This window comes from Zalophus californianus, chromosome 14 (genome assembly GCF_009762305.2).
Source record: "Zalophus californianus isolate mZalCal1 chromosome 14, mZalCal1.pri.v2, whole genome shotgun sequence".
Lineage (NCBI taxonomy): Eukaryota > Metazoa > Chordata > Mammalia > Carnivora > Otariidae > Zalophus > Zalophus californianus.
In genome coordinates this window covers 38,649,369-38,673,089 of record NC_045608.1, presented here as the reverse complement: position 1 = coordinate 38,673,089, position 23,721 = coordinate 38,649,369, and the positions used below count along the sequence as shown (strand labels likewise).

The 23,721-nt window shown below is 40.9% G+C and overlaps 1 protein-coding gene across 24 annotated transcripts in view; it reads right to left on the bottom strand.

Annotated features, from left to right (window-relative positions):
• The window catches only part of EPB41L3 (erythrocyte membrane protein band 4.1 like 3), a 235,109-nt gene that overhangs the window by 58,698 nt on the left and 152,690 nt on the right, over positions 1–23,721 (bottom strand). For all 24 annotated transcript variants that reach the window (XM_027575715.2, XM_027575718.1, XM_027575701.2 and 21 more), the window contains one exon: positions 23,035–23,232. In XM_027575715.2, coding sequence (XP_027431516.2) covers positions 23,035–23,088 — 54 coding nt within the window. In that variant the 5' untranslated portion in view covers positions 23,089–23,232. The remainder of the gene's footprint in view (positions 1–23,034; positions 23,233–23,721) is intronic.

Genomic DNA, 23,721 nt, shown 5'->3' with positions numbered 1-23,721 from the left:
CCTGGAGTATTTAAAAAATGCCAACACCCAGAAACCCATCTCATCAAACCAAAATTTCTGAAGCTGGGCCCAAGGCATTTATGTTTTCAAGATTCCCAGGCGATTCATGTAGGCATAGATGAAATGTTCACTTTAAGTTAAATTATTTTTATGACCCCAAACTCTTAAATATGAGGACTCTAAAGCAATTTTTCTTTTTTTGAGTAAATGGGTAACTTTTTCAGATTGAGTTTAGCCCCAAAGCAGTTTCTTCTAGGCCTCTTATACTGACACTCATAGCTGCATTATGATAAAATTTATGTATATACACAATTAAAATCTAATCCAACATATTTTCTTAAGAAATGTAAGTTCTTAAGAAATTACGTTCTCAAGAAATGAAAAACCAAAAAAAGGAAGAAATGATAAACCAGCCAAATGCTGAAATAAAACGATGCAAATGAGAAATGATAAACCACAAAACTATTAGGAAGACAAACTTGCATTTTAAGCCATGCATAAAATATGCAAAATAGAAATGTTTGAGTTGATTTTTAAAGGATGGCATTTTCCCTTTTGAGCTAAATATAAACTTTTACTCAAGAACCTGCCACATTACTAAAGACTAAGCCCAGGTAGGTTAACAAAGGTCTTGGTTTCCCCTTTTGCAATAGGGCAGAGGCACTACCGCTTCCCTCTCAGGTGAGGGCGGTGACTGGGAGGAGCAAACACACAGCCCTGAGCCCTGGGAAAGGCCAAGTGAGGAGCTCCTCACGCATGACCTTCAGGTGACCTGCAAACAGCTACTTCTGCAGGTGTTCCCTGAAATGAGCACGGCCGTGATGCTCCAGTCTCCGGAAGGCAGTTCTTAGCCTGTGCTTGAGACCACGTGCGCCCAAGCAGGAAGCACAGACTAAGTCTCGCGCGAGACACACAGGATTTGTTTTTTGCTTCAGTCTCAAAAAGCTATGAATCAGCCCGAGTGAAGCTCTCCTCCAGCAAAGGCTAAACGCTGAAATTAGAGAAATTGGTGAAGTCAAATATAATCTCCTCCCTTGGGAAGATGGTTATGGTTATTACCTCTCCGAAGCTGCACAATCATGAAGAAAATGAGGCAGGGCGAGTTGCTTTGCCTGAGACAGGAGCTCATCATCAGTCCCTCTTTCTCAGGAAGGGGATGGGGACCAAACCGGCACCAGGGTGTGCACGTACTTTAAGTCTCCTCAGAATTTATATATGCATTTCTTTAAACTACCGCACTGAAAAATTGGGTGGGGGGGGGGGATCCTCTTGTATCGGCTTAGGCTTAAAACCATTTGTGTTAACATAAGGGACAATGTCTGATATTGAGAACTTTTAGGAAAACTGACACTTTTGTACCTCATTTTAGCTATTTTGAAATTTGAAGGTGTGTCAATGCTAGAAGTACTTTATTCTTTCTACCATACATCTTCCTCAAATAGACCACTGATTTTCTTTTGGAAATTAAATTCTTCCATGTATTGTTATATGTTGTGAACTTGTATTTCTGCTCCCAAAGACAGCAAACTGTCCATCTTTTTAATGTTCCTGATACACTGTTCCCCATACAGCAGGCATTCAACATATGTGCCCGGTTAAGTGCTAATGGCATGATTTGAATAATTTTCCCTCATATAATCTTGGATTAACCTTGAAGCAAAATCCCATCTTTTTTTTTTTTTCATGCTTCCTTCCCTAATTGCATTTTTCTGCACTGAATGCTTTTCTATTTCCCTTCCTTCCAAAGGTCAATTAGAATTCTCTTTATTTCTAACTGACTGCATCACAACTTACCCAAGGTTCAGGACCATCTGAAATGCTCAGCCAGCTAGGCCAGGTCTTGAGCCCAAATCAGACCTGGACTCTACATAAGTCAGCTTTTCCTGGGTTTTCCTTTTTTTCTTTTGAACTCTTGATAGAAAAACACTCTGACACTGTCTGCCCTGAAATATAAGTGGGGAATGGATTTTTTTTTTTTAATCCACACCTGGAAAATACCAAGAGGCTGCAGTCAATGCAGGAATAAAAGATTATGGTGTCTGGTGGATGGCAACAGTCTATAAACCCTTTCGAGAGATGTGTGGCTGGGAAGGTCTAAGAACCAAGAGATGACACCAGCTGCCTTATGTGCATCTACTTCCTTTTTGGGCTTCCTGGCTTACAGGTACATTCAATGCCCAGTTTAGTAATTAGTAAGTATTATCCACATTGCTACTGCCAGAATCTGTTCCCTCAGAGCAGGATTTCATGGGCTCTTCCAGCTTTTGTACTGATCCCACATGTGATTCAGGCAGTATTCTCAGAGAGGGCTGACACAAAATTTCTTCTGTCCAGATGCTGCATATATTGCCAGCCTTTCTTTAAATCCACGAGCAGTCAGCTTTCTCAGCAAGCCATGATGGTTATCTCGTTCTAACCAACGCTTCTCAATTACTGTATCACAATCACCCCATCAGTAATTATTCTGCCACATTCTTGCTTAGTTAAGTTAGCAATGATGAGCTGCAGTGTTCTGTTAAAATGTGAATATGAAACTCCTTCCTGGTCTTGGTAAGTTTTTAAACAAAATGGTGATTTCCTTCCCTGTCTTGGTTGTCCAGAGATTAGAATTCATCTGGCATTATTGAAACATCTTTAATGTGGGCATCCCTAACCTATTCAAGTTTCTTTTCTTACCGTTCTGTTCTGAGTGAGGAATATTAAGTCAGTCCTGAGGCTGGATCCTGGTTCTACAGAGGCTGGCTCTGTAAGGTTAGACAAGTTATTAACCTTTCTGAGCTTCACTGCCTTCATCATAAAATGGAAATAATACTGATACTTAAGACAGAACATAGGAAAGCGTACTGCCTAGCTCATGGAAAGCAATAGTCAATGAATGCTGGTGACCATGAGTAGACCCTTTTGATAGGGAGCCCAGTACATTTGGGGTTTCTCATGCTGACATTTGGTGTAGAGACTGACATACTGTTGAAAGCCTATTCCTTCTGCAGTGATATCATACCGTTTCTCTTGTGAAAAACAAATGTCATCATATAGGTGAAACTGAGAAATTGTTAAAAAACAGTATCATTATCCATAAACTGAGCATACATTCAATAACCACATACAGACAACACACAAAATGGTTAATATATATTGGGTATGCTGGCATATTTTGGTGTATGCTAGGCCAAAACATAAGGTAGTTATATATAACCATACACATGGCATATAGTCCTGGCAAGACCAGAATGAATTGTTCAAATGCAACAGAGCTGTCCTATGTTTTGACTGAGATTCAGTACACAGATACTTTTAGCACACTGGTGACAAGAGTCCCTTTCCTGAACAGGAAGCCTCTCCACTTTTTAAAAAAGAGGCCTTTTTCACTCAGCCACAATCTGTTTCTGCCTTCATTTGTTGAAGCAATTTCAGCCTCTATTTGAAATCAGACTTTTGTGCTCACAGACATGCACTGTGGTAGATAATAGCTTTCCAGTGAAGCATGCTTCTTCTTGGCCAGCAAAAACATCGGGCTCATTTTTTTTACAAAGAGTTTCACATCACACATATGAGATGTTGGCAGTGAACTATCAGACAACATTTCCTGCTGTTAATCTGCTAAGGATTCAGGTCACTAAGCCAAAGTGTGCAAAACAAATGCAGAAAAGGAGACCTAAGAAAGAGGAATGTCTGAAAGAGAAACACATCTGAATCATGTAAAATAGCCATAGGGTCTAATTCTGAATGGTGTGGAACTTTGAGAATTCCTTCCTGTAAGAGAAAGCACTTAATCTCTTTCCTAAGATGATTCTTGGGGGGGAAAAAAAATCAAAGAAAAACCCAAATCATGATTTATAATTCATGTGGTCAAATAAGCAGCCATAGCAAATGCAAATGTTGACAATGAAAACACATTTTAATAATATAAATTTAATGAGTATACATGTGCAGCACGGTCACTAACTTTTCAAATCTAGAAGGCATCAATGATCAAAACAATGTAGGAACATACTGTCATTGCTTTCAACAAATAGGGTAGTGAGTGAACCTGTGTCCCTTCTGTCAACTATTTTAGCCTATTAATAGGGCGTGGCTGGAAGCAGGATGAGGAAGGATATCAGTGTTATTATATAAACTACTCACATAATTGTAAAATGTGATATAATTTTACCAGTTAAATATTAGTTTATTTTTTTAGTTTGGTAAATTTTAGTTTATAAATTAAAATGATCTCACAATGTATGAAAGACATATAATAAACTTTGAATAAACCTCTGGAAAAAGTAAGATGATCTCACTGTAAGTGATACTTAGAGCAGTCTTGTCTTCATGTGAGCATGTAATCTGGATTAGTACTTAGAAGCCAGTAGGTGGGAGGGGGGGACCTTTTCAATCATTAAATATCTTGATTTTATATGCATTTCTTTCAACTTTTTCTGATGTGTAATGCCACGTATGTAGCACACTCGGGGGTATGGCTGGCTCTTCGTGTCAAAGGTCGGTACTGTTTTCTGACACCCTCTATCGGGGGCATCCTGCTTTCATACTGCCTGAGCTCACCATCCTCAAAGGCCAGCACTAATCCTGTTTGCCTGTCAGTCACCACTCCTGTGAATGGGGGCGGGGAGGAAGCTGCTCAGCCCAGTTAAGAAGGGAGGTCTGGTCCTAATTCTAGACCCAGACCAGACAGCCCGTCTCCTCGGGTCTGCAGAGTTAGGAAAAGCTAGAAGCACAGGAGGTCACCTTCACTGCAGCAGTTCTAAGCGCTCATTTAGCCTCCAAAGAATGCTAGTCACTGCCGTTCATTGAATCGAAGATGATTATTTAAGTTTTGTGGTTTAAAAAAGAAAGTAAGTAGTATTAGCAAACGGTAGTAAATAACAATCACATAAAAATTGAAATGATCTGGCAAACTGAATCAAGAAAACTTGCTTTTGGGGTAGGTACATACAGGTTTTTGCTCTAATAAGCAACTATAACATCCTTTTTTTTTTTTTTAAACAGGAAAATGAAAAACATTCTATTCAAGCGAAGAGTAAAATACTACGTGCTCATTCCGATTTTTCCGCTTTTTCTTGAACTCACAAGAAAGCAGCTATCTTTTTTGGAGCTTACTGGCACTCGGGGTTGAACTGGGAGGTCTGGGCCCAAGAGACTTTGAGATGTTCCCAGGGGCTCACGTGATGCTGTTCCCCCTTCTTTTACTGTTGGTACTCTAAACTAGCCCCACCCACACTCACCTGGTTTAACAAGGATAGATGAGGAGCAAAACGCCTGTGATCCACGATGCATCGTAGGATGTGAAGTCAAATTCCAAGGAGCTCACCCGGGAGATATTATCACATTTAACTTCTGCTTTTATGTTAAAAATCTCGGGGGAGAAGGTGTTCCGTGTGGGAAGACCAGTGTTTGACTATCAGATTCAGAAGTGAGTGATGCTCTGGGACACAGCCAGCCCAAGTGTGAAGGTGGTAGGACCCTATCGCAGCCTGGGATGCCCTGCCTGCCTCTTCAGCTTCCCCACCACAGACCCCCCCCCCCCCTCACCTCCACACTCCTTCAGACAGCCTTCCCTCAGCTCCTTCTCCTCCCAGGCTTCCTTCTGCCAAACGAAGTCTGCCCAAGCCATCTTTGTGCCTTGGAATGTGCTACATGCCTGTCTCTTACTTTTCTTCTCAAGCCCTCCTCTAGGACACCATCCCTGACCTTCAGGACTAGCTCCAATCCCAGTGGACATGCTCACAGAGCTCCTGCACCACGTGGGTCAGGGTGAGAGTTTTAGGCTGGTTTCTGTACGATTTGAGTCATGTTAACGTTAGCTTCTCCGGTAAGCAGCTTTACCTCATGACTGGATTCCCCGCACATATCACAGTGCCCGGCATGGAGAATTATTTTTTCTTAATAGGAAAGAAAATCAAGCAAAATAAAAGCATCTGGGGTTGATTTCTTGTTTCAAAATTCTTCAAAAACTGCTCTGATCTTCAAAATTCATTCATGACCAATTTATTTATATTTTTCTACCATGTGGGTATCATCTGCTCCGGCCAGATCTAGAGTGTTAGATTTTTTTTTCTCCTATTTTTGCATGAAGGCCGTGCTTTATTCCCACAAATGCAAAACCTATCAGTTTTTAAAATCCCCCTCAAATGTTGCAGGTTTACTTGCTAATAAATTTCTCAAGTTTTCCTCAAGGAGCTGTGGATCCACTCCATTCCTTTGATTTGATACATACTTTACACGTCACTCTGAAACAGAAAAACATAAGGTGGATCACGGTTTCTAGGGACCTCTCTGACTCCACTGTATTAGATCCAGCTATCAACAAAACTGCATCTTCACCACACGCACAAGAGGTATGGTCTTGCGATGAATATGGACAGCAATCCATGCACTGTATAGGGATGTGTTCTGGATTCTCTTTTTAAAATTTTATTTTAAATTCCTGGAAAAGTAGGAAGGATAGTCTCTTCTCCCTCATCTAACGATAGGAGAAGAGAAAGATAAACATAAGTCGCAGACTGGAGAGTTCACTCTTAAGTGTGCAATTGGTCCTGCTTTAGAACAGTTCTAAAAGTGAAGTATTTTTGTAGCAACTGCAATATTTAATAGGCTTACAGTGAATAATCCAATAAAGGAGATGATTAATATTTACATAGCTGGGCACAGAGTTGGCTTTAAGGTTATCTTAAAGAGTGCACAAGAAATTCCTGAAGCCTTCAAGGTTTTCTGAGCTGAAATCATTGAAGTCATGCTCTATAAAGTACAGTGAGGGGCCTGGAGCATCTTTTTGTCTCTACGATGGCCTAGATCCGATATTAACCTCAAATATTTCCTTAACCTCAGGTACTTCCACGGCCCATGTCCTTGCAGAAGGAGGGTGGTATCCTCTTTGTGAGCACGTTTATGAAGCTCTCATATCTCCTAAGAGATGTCAATATCACCCCTAGGCCTGCTACTAAAAGCACAGTTCTGCAATAAACTGACAACGTAAAAAGCACTGAATCTGAGAATAATTAATGAGAAGCATGATCTCAAACTGACAAATTATTACTTATTGCTTATTGAAGGTGAGACTGAGAGAAATAGCAATCGAGACTTTCCTGATGGGCTACTCCTGGAATTGATCTACTCCTGGAAAAAGCCAGCAGAAAGCTGCAGTAGAGTTTCTCTCAAACAACTGGACTCGGAAAAAACAAGCTTCTTTGGAAACTTTTGAAACTGGGGTGTTTTTATTGTACAGACACTGAGCGCCCAGGTTTCCTCCCCAGGGCCTGTTAGAGAGCTCAGAACATGTGTTTTTGGACTAACCTCCTTCCCGGCTTCTTGTGCTGCTTTCTATGAATTTATTTTCTTCCTGTTACATTCTGTGCACTTAGGGGATAAATAATAGAAGCCCCAAGAAAAACGTATCTTTGAAAAAAAAATTACATTTCCAATTTTGGTGGTTTTTTTCTCCTCATAATGAATTCTTCACCATTGTACTATTAAAGAAGGTCTGCAGATCATGACATTCTGAATTGTTTTTCCCTAAAGGAATCACTGGACACATTAACTGAAGCATTCTGCTTGGGGTGATCATCTAAAACCATTCATAAGCTCGACACGCTCAGTCCAATGGCATTTCCCTGAAGAATGCGGTGGCTCTTTAGTGACTTTATTTGCTGTCACCATGGCATTCCATAAGAAATAACAAATCTTTTTATTCTTTCCAGTTTTCCAAACACCATAATAAGAAGCAATTCCTTGTGCTGGCTGTACATCTGCACACCATCACTCATTTCTATAAGCAGCAGCAGGGAAAATGAGGTGCATTCCTAAGTGGCAACAGGACTGAGAGATGGGATTTTCTTTCACTCTTATTAGAAAATGACTCTAAATGTACATACCAGTTAAACACAGCTGTCTGTTACATTGAAAAAATATATTCCCACACGGCAAGGATGTCTTATTTGCTGAAAAGAAGAAATCTCCGCTGATCAAAGCATTTCATGAATTAATATCTAATCTGGCCATTTTAATTTGCCATTTGTAGAGATATCCTGGACTAAGATTTCAGGAAACAGTCACCAGGCAACGCTAACAAAACAGAGCAGCCTTGGCAGAAGAAGCAAGAGAAAGACCTACATTTCATTTATCTAGAAATAAAATACTCATAATAGTCATTGCATAAGGGAAATCATACAACAAGCTATAGGAAGCTAACTTTTTTGATGGAAATGTTATGTGTTCCAATAAAAAGCTCCTGCAACTTGGAATCCATGACCTCTTCTAGAAAAACAAATAAAAAGCTTAAAGTGCACTGGCTGGTCAACACAACCCAGAGGTTGGAAAGGAAAAGAATCCTTCCTGGATTCCCTGCTGTAAAGAGAGGGAAGCAAACCCAGAGTTCAGCACTAGACGCCCGTCTTCCCTGGACCAGGAGGGAGAGGGCATTTGGGGTCGGGGAGTAGTAGCTGAATGAGGATCAGGGCATCACCACAGTCCCAAATAGGACGACTCCTGGAGGCTATACGTAAGGGGTTGATTTTCTTCTAATTCAAGATAAAAATTTTAAGAGAGCTTTCTGAATGACACCACTGCTTCACAGTTTATCGTACAATTATGGTACCTTAAAAACCACAACTATTCAGTATGCCAGTGTAAAACGACCCTAATAGTTGTTAAGTTGTTCAAAGAAATCGTGTAATGTTATGGTTCTTACCACTTTCTGTTAACGGAAAGTCTAAAGTATAAAAGATAGCCAAAAGCCAAATTAAAGAAATAAAAGAAAAATCGACAACAAACTGCAGGGAGGCACAACAATCAATTGCAACAAATGACAATCTGAATTTTCTCTCAAGGGATGGTACCTTAGACAGCCTCCAGCTTCCCGTTTTCTACATTCAATAGTGCAACCAATACCTTAATGGCATTTAGAAAATGGTATCACAAATGCTTTCCTACATAGATTCTGTCTTCGGACTATTTGAAGGATACTCAGGCAACCATAATCACGCCTTAACGGCCCAGTGGGCTCAGGCACACCCAGTGCATAAGCTAAGGGTATGGCAAAAAGGGACCAGGACGGGGTGTAGGGAAGAACCTGAGGGTGGGGTGAGGGGAGACTTGACAAAGCTCTCCCCACTCCCAACTTTAAATGTTCCCCAGTATTCCCCAGGGCTCTGCTATTCATGCTCTTCTTAGTCATTGACTATCCACACAATCTCATTCACTCCCGTGTCTGATTTAGTATAAGAGATAATGGCTCTCACAAAGCCTACCAGTCTGCCTTCTCTTCCAAATGCTGAACGATATATCCAATTGCAATAATAGACTGCTACTTTCATATTCCAGGCACTTTAAATTCAGTAGTTCTGAATTAAATTCATTATCTTCCCCTATAAACTTTTCTCCTTGTATTCTACATCTCTCTATGCAGTCACTCCATCCAGAGATTTGGAAGTCATTATAAGTTACTGTCTCTTATGGCTCTCCATATCCCCAACCTACATCCAATTAATCAACTCTGCTTGTTTTCAGCATAGTTCTTTAAAATCCATTCTCTCCTCTCTACCCCACTGCCCCTGCCTCGGTTCTAGTCCTTAGCATCTCTTGCCTGGTTTGCTGCAAGAGCAGCCCAGTGTCCCTGTTTCAAGTCTCTTCCTCTTCAATTACTATTTCATAGAAGTATGTTTTAAAAACACAAATGGCCAAATAGCTCCCCTATATAAAGTCCCAGAAACCCCATCACCTCTTGCAAGAGGCAGAATTCTAAGATGGCCCCAAGATTCCCTGTCTCTCTGCTGTATGCACCTTGCACAATCCCTGGGGACCATGAAGAGAGTGGATCTCACTCCCATGATTAGGTTATAGTCATCCGCTATATACCACAGTTGACCTTAAGATAGGGACATGATCTGGGTGGGCCTGACCTAATTGTGTGAGCCCTTAAAGGCAGAGTTTTCCCAGGCTGGTAACATAAGGGGAGGCACACCGATTTGAAGGTCCGGGATTCAAAGCGAGGGAGGTTCTCTGTTGCTGAGACAGAGAGGCCTCATAGCAAGCACCCAAGAGCAGACTCTGTAGCCAAGAGTGGTCCTCAGCTGACAGCCAGCGAGGCAGTGGGAACCCAGGCCTACAACCCGGAGAAAATGAATTCTGCCAAGAGCTCAAAGGAGCATGAAGGTGGCTCTTCCATCATTTGGCCTCCTGATGAAGATGCAATCAGTGAATAACCTGATTTCTGCTTTATGAGACCCAGAGCAGAGAACCAGCCAAAAAATGTGGGATGAAAAATATGTGTTGTTTTAAGTTGCTAAGTTTATAGTAATTTGTGACTCAGCCAGAGAAAATCAAAATATCTAAACAATACCCAACCCAGTTACCACATCAAACCCATCCTCCCTGATGGGTCCTTGGTCTTCCTTTCCAGCCTCATCTGTCTCATGTGCCCTCGGTATTTCAACTATATTCGATGCTCACTCTTCACATTTCTTTACCTGCTCAAGCTCTAACTAGAATTATTAAATATCCCGAGCATAATTAGAATTATTCTGGAAATTTAAAAATAAATAAGATAAAATACATGAATGCCATTGGTCTTTCGGTTGCCTTACAATACCACCACAGGGACGGTCAGCCAATATTCTCTAATAATTAGTATCTACCTGCCAAATAGTGACACACGTGCTTAGCATTTTTTTAAAATATTTTATTTATTTATTTGACAGAGAGAGAGAACAAGAAGGGGGGACACAAGCAGGGGAATGGGAGAGGGAGAAGTAAGTAGGCTTCCCGCTGAGCAGAGAGCCTGATGTGGACTCAGATCCCAGACCCTGGGATCATGACCTGAGCCGAAGGCAGACACTTAACGACTGAGTCACCCAGTTGCCCCCATGTGCTTACCATTTTTAACAATATGAACCAGCATTGAGAACTTAACTCCTAAGGAGGTATTTACGACCAGCTAAAGGTTTGCGGTTTTGCTTTTTATCATCAGCCCTGTTTCAAAACTTAGATCCTGAAAGAGAAAGAAGAGTCCAGGACTCATGCCTCAAACAGCCACTCCCAATTTCTTCAAGCAAGAGAGAAGTTCTCTACGGTAGGAGATGATCTGTCCCAACAGGAAAAGGAAGTGAGCTGGGTAGGCTCATTTCTCTCCTTCTTCCTGGCTACTTCTATTGTGTCCTTAGGTTATTTAATTAAAACCCAGCATACCACAGAATTCCTAATATGCTAAGAGGCAAACAAACAAAAAACCCTCTCATACCCTATACTTGCTACAGAAGGGCAAAGAAAGGATGACCTGATTATTTAAAGACACTTAAACTAAAACTGAACAGTAAAGAAGCCTCCTGAAATACATCACTCAGAGTCACTAGGTAAGAAATCAGAAAATACAGTCAGTTGAGGCTTAGTCAAACTGGAAAGAATGTTCTGCGCCAACTTCCAAAGGGACTAGAGATGAAGGAAGGTGATGTTGTCAGGCCCCTTCCATAATAGACTTTCCTGCCTCATTTGAGGGAGTTCATTACTGAAGCCAAGGAACACTACACCTCCTTGCTCACATAAAATGTGAGTCAGTTCAGGATAAGAGACTAACACTGAAAGCCAGAAATGAAGTGTGTATAATTATTTTCAGAACATATTCAGGCCTGTAAAACACCTACTGATTGCTGACACCACAGTAATAGCACCTTAGCTGTGTCTTCCATCTATTCTCAGCAGGTTCAAGCCGGGCAGTGGGAGAAAAAGCAAATTTCCTGTTTTCCAGGTCCTTTCTCAATCCTCACAAGCTTCTAGGTAACTGGTTTAGTTGTTCTTGTTGTTAAGACTGAACTTTTTTTAGAGTGGTTTTAGGCTCACAGCAAAATTGAGAGGAAGGTACAATGATTTCCCACACACTCCTTGCCTCACACAGGTGCAGTCTCCCCCGCTAGTAATACCCCCCACAAGAATGGCTAGTTCGTTACAATCAATTATCACCACCCTGTCCGGAGCTCACACTGGGGTCCACTCTGGGTTGTTGTGCCTCCTGTCGGTTTGGACAAATGTACAGTGACGTATCATGAGGAATACTCTGTCCTCTGTGCTCTGCCTGTTCATTCCTCTATGCGCCCCTCACCCCACCCCATCCTCTGGCAACCACTAATCTTTTACTTTCTCATAATTTTGCGTTTTCCAGAATCTCATATAATTGGAATCATACTGTACGTAGCTCTTCCGACTGGCTCCTTTCACTTAGCAAAATGCATTTAAGGTTCCTCCATGTCTTTTCCTGGCTTGATAGCTTACTTCCATAGCACTGAATGATATTCCATTGTCTAGATTACAACACAGTGTGTTTATCCATTCACCTACTGAAGGACAAAAGCAAATCTCTAAACAGTAGGGAGATTTCCATTTTTATGTTAAAGTAACTACCACTCCACAGAGTATTTTTAGTTTTATTCTTATAGACAAGGCCTAGAGGGATGTACTTTATGCTTGAGGGGGTGGAAGTTCCGTAAAGTTGGGAAAGCTTTCGAATCTGCTGACCACTATAGGCCTGACAGGGTCCCTGAAAGCTGCAAGCAGTCAGCATCCACTCGTTACCACTCCCGACCACCCTGAGAGTTCTGGTTTGCAGATAAGAAAACGGACGACTTCAGGGGATGAGTGACTTACAAATGGCAAAGCAAAGATGTCACAGTCTATTGCTAGCTACTATGATATGGTGCTCCCCAAAGTTAAATACCCTTAGGCTCTAAATTCAATTCTTTATAGAGTCAATTTTGAAAGCTTAATTCTATGGTACCACAATCCTACAGTCTGATTTGATTCATGATACTTCCATAGATATTCATATGTTCACTACGTAGGGCATCTACACCTTATGCGTTTCACCAACACACTTCTAAAAGCCTGCAGGAAAGTGATCCTTTTAACTGATCTGCTGGTTCCATGACTCAGTGAATGGATTCAAAGGAAAGTTATAGTTTAACATTTCTACTGTTCTGTCTTTAATGAACCCTCACGTTTTGAGCAGCACAGCATAAAAACTGACAGGGCAACTTTCTCAGCAAAAGTCCCCAGCTATTTAAGCAAGTTAAAATTTGTCAAAGCTGAATCTAATTTTTCAGTTCACATAAGAATTTTTAAATGGCCCTCTCTTTATTGCCATGACTTGTACTAGACACCCTGAGCACATCTGTCTGATACGGAAAACCTGAATGAGTAAATGTGAGAAAAATATAAAACCTTGGCAAGAAGGATGAACAATTTGTTATTCACGTATTGGTAGCCTCAAATGGGGCTTACATTCAAAGCTAAATGCACTATTAGCCTTGAAATAAGTGCCCAAATTGGCTGCTGTAATTTATTAATTGTGGCTGCAATAAAGATTAGCCATAGTGTATGTCACTAACAAAAAAAAAAAAATAAGAAAGGCATGTATTCAACATCACTATGAAACATCTTAGCAGAGCTTTCTCCCCATTCTATTTCATTGTTTTTCCCATCTCCTACTGAATTATTTAATTGCCATACCCAAACAGCAAACATGACTGAGCTGAAATACTACTGAGATTTTCCCTTCTCCCTCTGCTATAAAAATTAAGATCACAACAATAATAAAAACACAAAAAGGTATTTATTCACAAATACAACTGAATATCTCCTTTTGAGTTGAAATTCTTCAAAGTAACATGGCACCATATGGACCTCCCTTCCTATGCTAATGGGACACTGGACCGTAACACACATGTACCAGCCAAACCCTGAAACCAGGTACTGCCTGACCACCTGCTTCATTTTCCGACTGGATCAGCCAATGTGTAGATGCCAGGAGTCATGTAAAAACTAGTTCATTATAAATAATTTACCCTGTCCCTACAATAGGGCCTTCATTCTCATACTGTACTCCAGTCTTCCCTGAACCTACTTCTATATTTTGTTGGAAATGTGGATGGGCACACACACAGGTACACACACTCACATTTTGCGGCACTGAACCAGAGGTTCATGTTCTCCTCCTGTACTCTAAGAACCTAGGATTCTACTGGTCTTCAACTCTTTATTCAAAAAGGTCACAGGTGCTGTTCTTAGGCCTCTGACCTAGGAGACAAGGTCAAAAGACACCTGCCTCTGAAACCGAAGGTAATCCAGGAAAGTGGTATCAAATTCAAGAGACTATCACACCATGTAGAAATGGTCCCAGGTTATTACCCATCTATGAAAAGATTTTCTCATCTGTGGCTGATACCAGTAGTCTCCCTCCTAAACTTCCTTTAGGGCCAAGACTACTTCCATGAAAAGAAAGCCATCAATTTAAATGCTAGCCTGAACTTTGTTCCATATACCAATCTAAAGAGCCTCTGTATTGTATCTCCAGCTCCTTTCCTCTTCTTCAAAAATGAAACAATGTTGCTTCTAAGTCCTACACTTCACAGTACCTTATCTCATGAGAGTGTAACCAGAAGCAAAGGCTTGGCAATCGCTTTCAGAAATTAGGTTTAAGAAGTTTTGAGAGAATGAATTCCTTCCATAGACTCAACCTGTCTCTCTTGGACAGGATCTGTTCAAAGCCTCAGAACGCTTTTGTTCCCAGGGAGGCCTAATTAATCCACTCCAGGTCTAGAGTCAAGCTGTCGGTTTATTAAAAGGAGACACCTATCAGGGTGTCTATTGCAGATGTGCTTCAAGGAAGTTTCAAAGCCTTCCAGCCACCACCAGAGGGGAGGGAAGGAGAGAGAGAAAGAAAGGAGACAAGAAAGTGAACAGAGGAGACACTTTGGTGGTCTTGTTTCCAAACTTACCCTAAAACCACATACATTAACTACAAAATTTAGAAAAATCAATTTTGATGTCAAAAGCTTACAGAATTACAAATAAAAGAGATACTCAAGAATCAGGTGTATTATTAAATAATTTGAAAAGTAGATCTTTCTCCTTCTTTTCCTTTTTTCATCCCACTATTTCTCAAGCCCAAGCTGGAGGTAAATACTATGTTTTGGTTTGCTCCTTCTACAGCTATAGACTTGGAATGTTTTTGAAGCCACAGTGAAGAGATCTCTGGAGCAGAGGGAAGGAGATCCGGGTTCTTGGCCTTCTCTACCTGTTCTAGGCTGGGGGTCCTAGGGCACACCATTAACTGCTCTGGGCCTATTTCCTCATCAGTGAAATGAGGTAGAAGACAAAGTCATTTCCAAGGTCCCTTTCAGATTTAAGATTGTGTGACTCTATGAGTAAGACAATCCTCTTTTTAAGCTTCACGTCTGACTCATTTTGTTTCCAGTTCCTGGAACAAAATAGGCCCTCAAGAAATACTTTATACGAAAGCCTCTGCAAAATTAATAAAACTCTCTGGGGGGGGGGGCGGTTTGCACACAGTGTGATGTTAGTTTTACAGATTGAAATGGTTATAAACAAACAGAAAAAAGAATTTGCATTAAGGCAAATAATAATTAAAACTCAAATGATTCACTTCCTTCTTTTAAAAAAATACTTCAGTGCCTACTCTGTACACACTGATTAATGTATTCTGGAAAATACAAGGACTTTAATGAGGTATCTAAGTGATATGTCAAAGCTGTAATATAGGTCCACGGCTAGGAAGACCCCTGAAACAGCTGGGCCAGCTCAACCTATGTGAATGGGAGGCTGTGGTCACCACACAAGGGACTGAAAGTCCACCAAATTGGAAGACTCTTCCTGAGGAGGCAAATGAGCAATGTCTTGGTCTAATGTAGGGAAGCACTTTCTTAGCTTTCAGGGCCAGGACTGAGATACAGGGGGCATGAGCTGCACTCAGCATGTGGAAGCAGAACGGGTGCTAGGTGGGATGGCTGTCTGTCTGTCACACCCAAGAATGGCACTTGGAGTAACAAGTGTTCTCTCTTTTACACGGTCTTTCCCTAAACCTCAAATGAAGCCTAAACCTAGTGTGCTAAGGGGAATTACTTCTGGAGAAGCAGCCGAGAGAGCAAACCTTCCCCTGAACTCAGAGAAAGGTGTCAGTGGTAGACCCACCATCTCATAAGGGTCTGTGACCATAAGGCCACAAACAGAGTAAAGGAAGTTAAAAGATTCTGTCCAGAGCACATGTGATAACTCTCAGAGATAAAACTGAGGAAGATTCTGAAAGAGGTGACATTCAAGCAAGTAAACTAGACACAAAAATATGAACTATAACCTGAAATTTTAATCATGGGCTGGGGAGAAGTAGAAAACTAGGATTATTTTTCAGCCTGAAAGATTGTTTCCTTCATTAGACAAACAGGTAATGAACATCTTTGTCAAAATCAACCCCTGTGTGGTAAGCAGAACAAGATACCCAAGACTGCTCTCTGGAGCAGGTGAACAGCCTGCAGAGTGGAGCGCGTTTTGCTCGTGACTCCCACCTACCAGCACGCGGAGCAGGCAAGCTTATTTCATCAAATCAGCAACACGAGGGGATCAGAAAACACAGTGGGAATGTGAAGAGTGAGAGAAACAGTAATGTCAAAAAGCAAACGTAGCGTTTCAGCATCACAACATTAGACTACGGACACGCGCAAAACGAATCTCTCATCAGGCCTTAACTCCACGTGACAATGGGCAGGAAAAACCAAAAGAATTCCTCAGTGATTTTTGTCTTTGACACAGCATCAAACACCCAATGTGTACAGATGCTCAGGTTCCAAGATTCACTCAGCTTTCAAACCCCCACCTGGTCCAGTGACATACTGGAGGGTTTGATCACTTTGATTTCTTCACATTCACACTCCTATATTTCAACCTTACTATTGTTTAGAGGGTTTAACAGACCATGTCTACACTGCTGATGGACTATGAGAATTTACTACTTTTTAAAAATGAAAATCAGGAGAAAAGATTTAACAATTTTGCAAGCCTTAATGAGGACAAATCTGAACACCGTGGAAATATTTAGTACTGGTTATGCCAGGTAAATGAGAAGGTGTGTGTTAACAGCGCTTGTATTCCTATAGCTGCACCCAAGGGTCATCACACAAGGAAAACAAGTTAAAGTCCTTCCATCCTCAGGAGTCCCCAGGGGCATTGGTCTTCAAACAGAAAAGCTGCTGCCCCTGGACTGAAGGCCTTCAGTTACAGCACATGACAGATGCTCTGATGTGGTAAGGCGTTCAGTTGAACAGAGACCCACTGAGAGCTTAAAGCGGAATTCACACAATTACACAGACTCAAAAATTCTGTGATTTAATGTAGTGTGGAATGAACGATACTTGTACTGGTTTGGAAAAAATCCTTATTTTCTACTTTTTCCAATTATTATTTCTTAAAATCTGTGAAAAGTAACAGGTACTCTGATCGACTCTGTTGGATTATGGCAATTCTATTTGCTGTCCAGTCAAGGACTTCCAAAGCAATTATCAGGTATTTTAATCACAAAACGTATACAAATTGGAAAATTCAGACATTGAATTTGTTTTTCCAACCAAATCCCAGTAAGTGGAAATATGAAATAGAAAAATGAATTGGACAGTTAACTGAATCATGGGCAAGACAGAGCATTTGGAAATTTTTTAAACAGTCCCTTCCTGACGAATGGTTAGAGGATAACAAAAAGCACATTTAGGACATGGTGCCATAAATTTTCTTATCCTCTCTGGTTCCTTAGAAGCATCTCTATGGCATCAAGAAATGCTTGTTGGAGCTAACTGCCCTGTGTCTGTGCTTGCTTGGGATTCTGAACCATCCTGGAGTGACCTGAATGATACTCAGTCACGGAGCCCATTCAACCAGTGGACCTCTGGACACAGCCAAACCTGGGGGCCAGGCTTTTATGGTTTCAGTGTTGCACCTAAGTAGCTCCATTTGATTTGCCCCAATCTGGATAGAAACCTCTCTCCAGAGCAGCCAATTCACTGGCATTTTCCCTGGAGGTATTAGTTCTATGTGGATTTAACTGGGTCCATAAACACTAAGTCTCCCTCACCACTGGGTCAGCAATATTTAGGGGCTAAATGGAGTGAGGTGGAGTTTCATATGCATAGAGAAACACAGCAGGTTCCTCGTAAGTCACACCTGCAAGCTAAACCCTCTATAGTTTTTCCAGTGATGCACTAGACTCCTCCCCCAATCGGGTTTCTTGGGGGAAAACAAATCAAACTACGCCATAAGACAGCTTAAACATTTTGTGAAAGGAGCAGCAAACTTGTATTATGAAATATGGACTCAAATTTCAGATCATGTCTGACTTATTTTCCTAAAACCAAATAAGACTAGATTAGAATGGTGGCCAAACAAGAGAAAACATTTCTAATTGGATGGTCATTAGGAAATACATTTTGTGCTAATCAGTCAGACTGAAATGAGTCCACAGAACACAGAAGCAACGTGACTAAGATGTGGTGAGCATGATTTCCTTCACTGCATGTGACTGGGGTATTTTTCTTTACTTTCTCTTTTAAAATTCATGTCCGAGAAATAAACAGCAACCATGATAGTAAATTGGCTACAGGAAGTTGCTGGTGTTCTCTAATGGTCCAACAGAAATAAGAAGGGAGTAGCAGTATTAGTAATTCTGCTGGGCATACATGAAAATAGGGTAGCGTGTAAACATTTGCCAAACATATATATCAAGATGCTTAAAAGATGGTCTTCTAAGAAGATCTTTTCTTCTATTTTACTCATAATGAAATTTTCTTATATTTTAGATGATCAAGACTTAAGAGTTTGAAAAAAATTATTGAGGAAATAGTCAAATGGAAAAACACTGAATGCTACAATTATCTAAGCCTACTGTTGAAGAGAAGTATGAAAAAGCCAGCACGATTGGAAAAGGCTTCTATCTATACATGAAGAGAGAGGAATTGAAGACTTAAGGGTTCAGTCACTGGCGTCAGACGTCAACCAATCCTGTATCTTGCTTTTTCAGGTCGCTGGCTTTGTCCCACTGCAGCACCATGCGGCGAGGGGAAATGCTACCTTGTGGTTTCAAAAAAAAAAAAAGAGAGAGAACTGGGCTGTGCTAGTCCAAGGTAGGAGTATGTATGTGTGTGCGTACGTGCATGTGTATGACAGTGTGTGTGTGTGTGTGTGTGTGTTGACAGGGGGTCCTTTATATGTGACTATAAATTCTCATGATGAAGTCATGGCAGAGGTGAGCTTTGTTGATTGTGATGGTGAAGTTATGAAGGCATCAAATAAGCCATGGGGGAAAGCACTTAGGCAGAGAGATTTCATTAAAATGCCTTTTTTGATGCCTTATTAAATGCAAAAAATGTTACATCTGTTACTTTCCTTAATTCACCTACAACTGTATGTGTTGGGGACAGGAATTAGGGAGGCAATTCTGCTTTTTCAATTCAGATTTTTGTGTGTCACTTCTCTCCATGAATCTTAGATAGGAAGGGGCACTGGAAGTTGTCTGGTCTGAGATTGCATCTGAGGGGCTGATGGTTTCCATAAATGCACCTACAGTTTCTGCTGGAATACTCCTACAGAACACATATCACAAGGTTGACAGCAATAATTTAAAACATGTTTTCTGTTTGCTTAAAAAATCAGACCTCCCATAACTTCTACCTTAGTTTCACTTTCTATACCTTAAACAATGTATGTTATGACATTCAATGTCAAATTTTCCAACTAACTGGAAGTAGCTATCCTCTCCCCTCCAAATCTAGAAGGGGACAAGTGGAAATTTTTTTTCTATTTAAAACATTCTATTTCTCTAATCATTCTTCATAAGAGGTTTCCAGATCACTCACCATCCTATATCTCTCTGCTGAAAAAGCTCAAGAGTTCACTGTTATTCCATTAAACAGCTACCATTTATTAAGAATATGTTATGTTGCAGAAAGGGTTTAAATTAAGCACCTGCTTTAATCTTCACAATAATGGCTTTTTGAGACAAGTATTTTCACCCCCATTTTTCTGGTCAGGAAACCAAGGTTCAGAAAGCTAAAGTTCTTTGAAATCACATGGGTTACAAATAGATAAATCTGTTTTCACACCTGGGTCTGGTGGTTCCAAAGAGCGCTATCCTGCATGAACTCATGAATAAGACACAGGGGATGGGATCTCTCCAGCCCAGGATCTGGGCACTGGCCACATTCGGGGAAACCACACGCTGCTTTTCCACAGAAGCCACTGTGACCGCATGGAAGTTTCTGACAGCTACACCACACTGCTGGTTAACGCTGAGTTTGTAATCGACTTAAACCCAAAGATTAGTTTCACCCAAACTGTCATTAAGTCTGACCACCCCTTCCCCCCGACACATTTCTATTTTGCATCTGATCCTTACAAACAGAGTGAAGTCTGGCCTCCCTTCCTGCTAAACATTATCTTGCTACTTTGTTTCCATGTCACACACTGTCCACTTCATGAGAAACCCGGATTTTGGCACATGGGCTCTTAGTCACTTAAAAATATTGTTCAGCTATTTGTTATGCGTGTGCCTTCATCCAAGACGTTGATAAAAACTCCGTGTAGAGGAGAGTGAAACCGAAGGACACCTTCCCTACGGCAATGTTTTTCAACCACCATTTACCTACTATACCCCATGCACACTGCCAGCCAAGGTTTTATGTTCCACAGTTTGTATCTAAAGTCCACAGTCCCTTTGAATATGCGTTTTCAGCTATATCTTGTTGCCACCTTGAGAACCATGTAGCTGATTCACAATCCATTTTTCTTATTCAACCAGTCATTACCATGCCCAAATTTCTCTATTTTCTCCACAAGTATGCCAGTCAGTAGTGACCACATTTTTTTCAACTACCAATGTCTGTTGTAAAACTGAAAATACTCTGCTGGCCAAGGATTTTGTGTCCCAGAAAAAGAGAATTACTCTTAATTCTTAAGAATCTATCAACTGTAGGGTACCTGGGTGGCTCAGTCAGTTAAGCGTCTGCCTTTGGCTTGAGTCATGATCTCAGGGTCCTGGGATCGAGCCCCGTGTGGGGCTCCTTGCTCAGTGAGGAGTCTGCTTCTCCCTCTCCCTCTGCCCCCTGCTCCTGCTTGTGTGCCTTCTAATAAATAAAATCTTAAAAAAAAAAAGAATCTGTAAACTTTATAAAAAATTACTATAAAAGAAAATAACTGACCAAAATTGCCATGTCACTCAAAATGTTCACAGTGACATTAAAAGTAACACTGAATTATATCCAAAGTTAATTACAACATAAAAATTCTGAACTCTACAAAAAATACAGATCGTATCTATTACATATTTGAAGCATGGGATATAAATTAAGTTTAACATGATCAACATTTACATGTACCTCAGTCAGCCCTGAGGCATTTATTCCATCCACAGAAAACACTATAAACTTTCTTCTAGATTCTTCTTTAGAAAATTCTGGTAGCCATGACTAGATGACTGCCAGGTAACCCTATTTATTCCATTAATAATACAACCAACAGAAAGACTTTTCTCAAAATTAAGAAAAAAGCTTCACTTAGATCAATTTCTCAGAAAGTGGATCCACCCTGGAAAAATACAATGTCTCTCATGGTTACAAAAGTCCTTTAAGCTTCGGAGTAAAACCCAGGTAGGAGTACATTTTCGGATCTCCCAATTTCCAGAATAAATCTCTCAATCAGTAATTGGACACTTTGAGCTCAGAAATCAGCCAAAATCAAAGCCAAAAAAATGTAAAAGATGGATCTACGCATGGCACACCTTCGGCAGGACCCTCAGAACATGCCTTGCCCTCCCTGCAGCAGCCCATCAGTATTTGTCAGGTGACAGGGTGACAAAAATTCTATCGATTAATATAGGATACGGTAACATTTGATCTAAGAATTTCTTTTCAAAAAATCTTTTCCTCTATGTTCCTGCAAATCTAAAATTAGTAAAGCAACCCCATCCCCACCATAAATGGCATTATCAACATGAAATGGATTTGAATATTATGACTCAAGAAAAGGACTGGGTGCAGAACTGCATTATGCCACACAGAACAGGAATGATGAGGGGTTGTAGACAGAGGAAGCAGAGAGGGGTGAATGAGGAACATGGGAAGTCAGGTGGGCTTGGTGCTGGCGGGGTCTTCGGAGGATTAGAAATGCAGGACGACACATATACACTGCCTGTGGCACCTGGGAGAGCCGCGCAGCACACAGAGCAGAAGAGGTGAACTGTGTAGACATGTGATGGGAGGGGCTGGTGGGGAGGGCTGCGTGATGTCCCCGTGTGACGAAGGGCAGGCGGCTGAAGCAGGAGGAATAAGCTCTTGCGATGAAAACATTCAATCTGAAGCTGAATCACCTTGCTGAAAGAGCAAGCTGCCCCCTCCGAGCTGTGGGGAGAAGGCGCCGTGGCTCCTGCACACCCAGACCTGCTCCTGTGGTTTCAGTTCACAGGTTTCAGCCCTGTGTGTGTGTTCTCTGCGACACATGGAGAATCCACCCGTCTCCACTGCTATGAACAGGTTCGTGTTGTTCTCATCTGTTAACTTGGTCTTGCTAAGCATCTCTGACAAAAGTCATTCAACTGCTCCTTCTCTGACAGGGATTTTAGTTTTCTTTACAAAAAGAACAAAGGATAGTAGACCCCTTTACACTCAGGCTGCAATGCCCACCGTGATGTACATTTAAAAAATTACTCTAAAAGAGGACATTCACCGTTCAAATGATCCCACCAATCTACCAATGCTATGTACAGAAATTTACAAGTTCATACCAATTAAAAGTTGCAATGATTCAAATAAAAAAGATATTATTAAATAATTTAAAATAGGAAGAGTAAAATTATTTGAATAGAAAAAGTAAAACTACTCAAGTAGAAAAAGTAAATTCATTTAAATGATAGCTCATAAGATATTGAAGAAAAACCTGATTTTTGAGGCCCCCAGTTTTTTTTCCTACCATGGAAAGTGTTAAGAGATTTTTTTTTTAATTAAGATCACATTTTTCTTTTGATTGTAACATTTTGGAGACATTATAAGTACTTTCAGTAATTTGATCTCCTGTTAGAGACTTTGGAAAGAATTTTCTATTTAGAAACTGGGTCTGAATAACTTTCCAGAGTTATGAAAACAAGAATGCATCTTGTATGTCTCATACCAACATTCTCCAGTTCTCAATACCTGGGACAAAAAAGATTTTTAAATATGCACTCACCTCCACATCACAGGTATATTCTGATCCATCCAGAAGTATCACTTTGCACTGCATGTTTTTAGGCTTTTTGACAATCTTTAATGGAGATCGAGATAGTTTACTGCTAGATGATTTCTGAGAAAGTTTATCGTCTTCCAATTGCTGATATTCGAGCTGTTTTGCAGCCCCAGCAGCGAACTCCCGTTCCTTGTCAGTGACCTGTGAAGAGCAAACAATGAACAGTTTTCACTGCAAGACAGGAAATAAATATTGCATTGCTCAGGCAAGAGCAAAACCCTTTAGACGTAGGCCTTCCTATTTCCCAGAGCAGGAGAGATGTTTGCATCAGGAGACTGTGAATGGGCAAGTACGCATACAGGGATATTTATAATGCTAATGGTTTCACCTAAATGTTGTTTAACTTTTGCCATTTAAATGTACCAACGGGGCTGCATTTCAGTTTGACTTGAGGGTTTAATTTAGAAGCATGGAGTTAGCAAATGCCATCAAGACTTCACTAAGCAAAGGAGGATACAAACGGACTCCTGACTTTTTAAAAAGGCATTAGACAGTACAGGTCTTTAAAATAAATCATTTAGGGGGCGCCTGGGTGGCTCAGTCGTTAAGCGTCTGCCTTTGGCTCAGGTCATGATTCCAGGTCCTGGGATCGAGCCCCGCATCGGGCTCCCTGCTCGGCGGGAAGCCTGC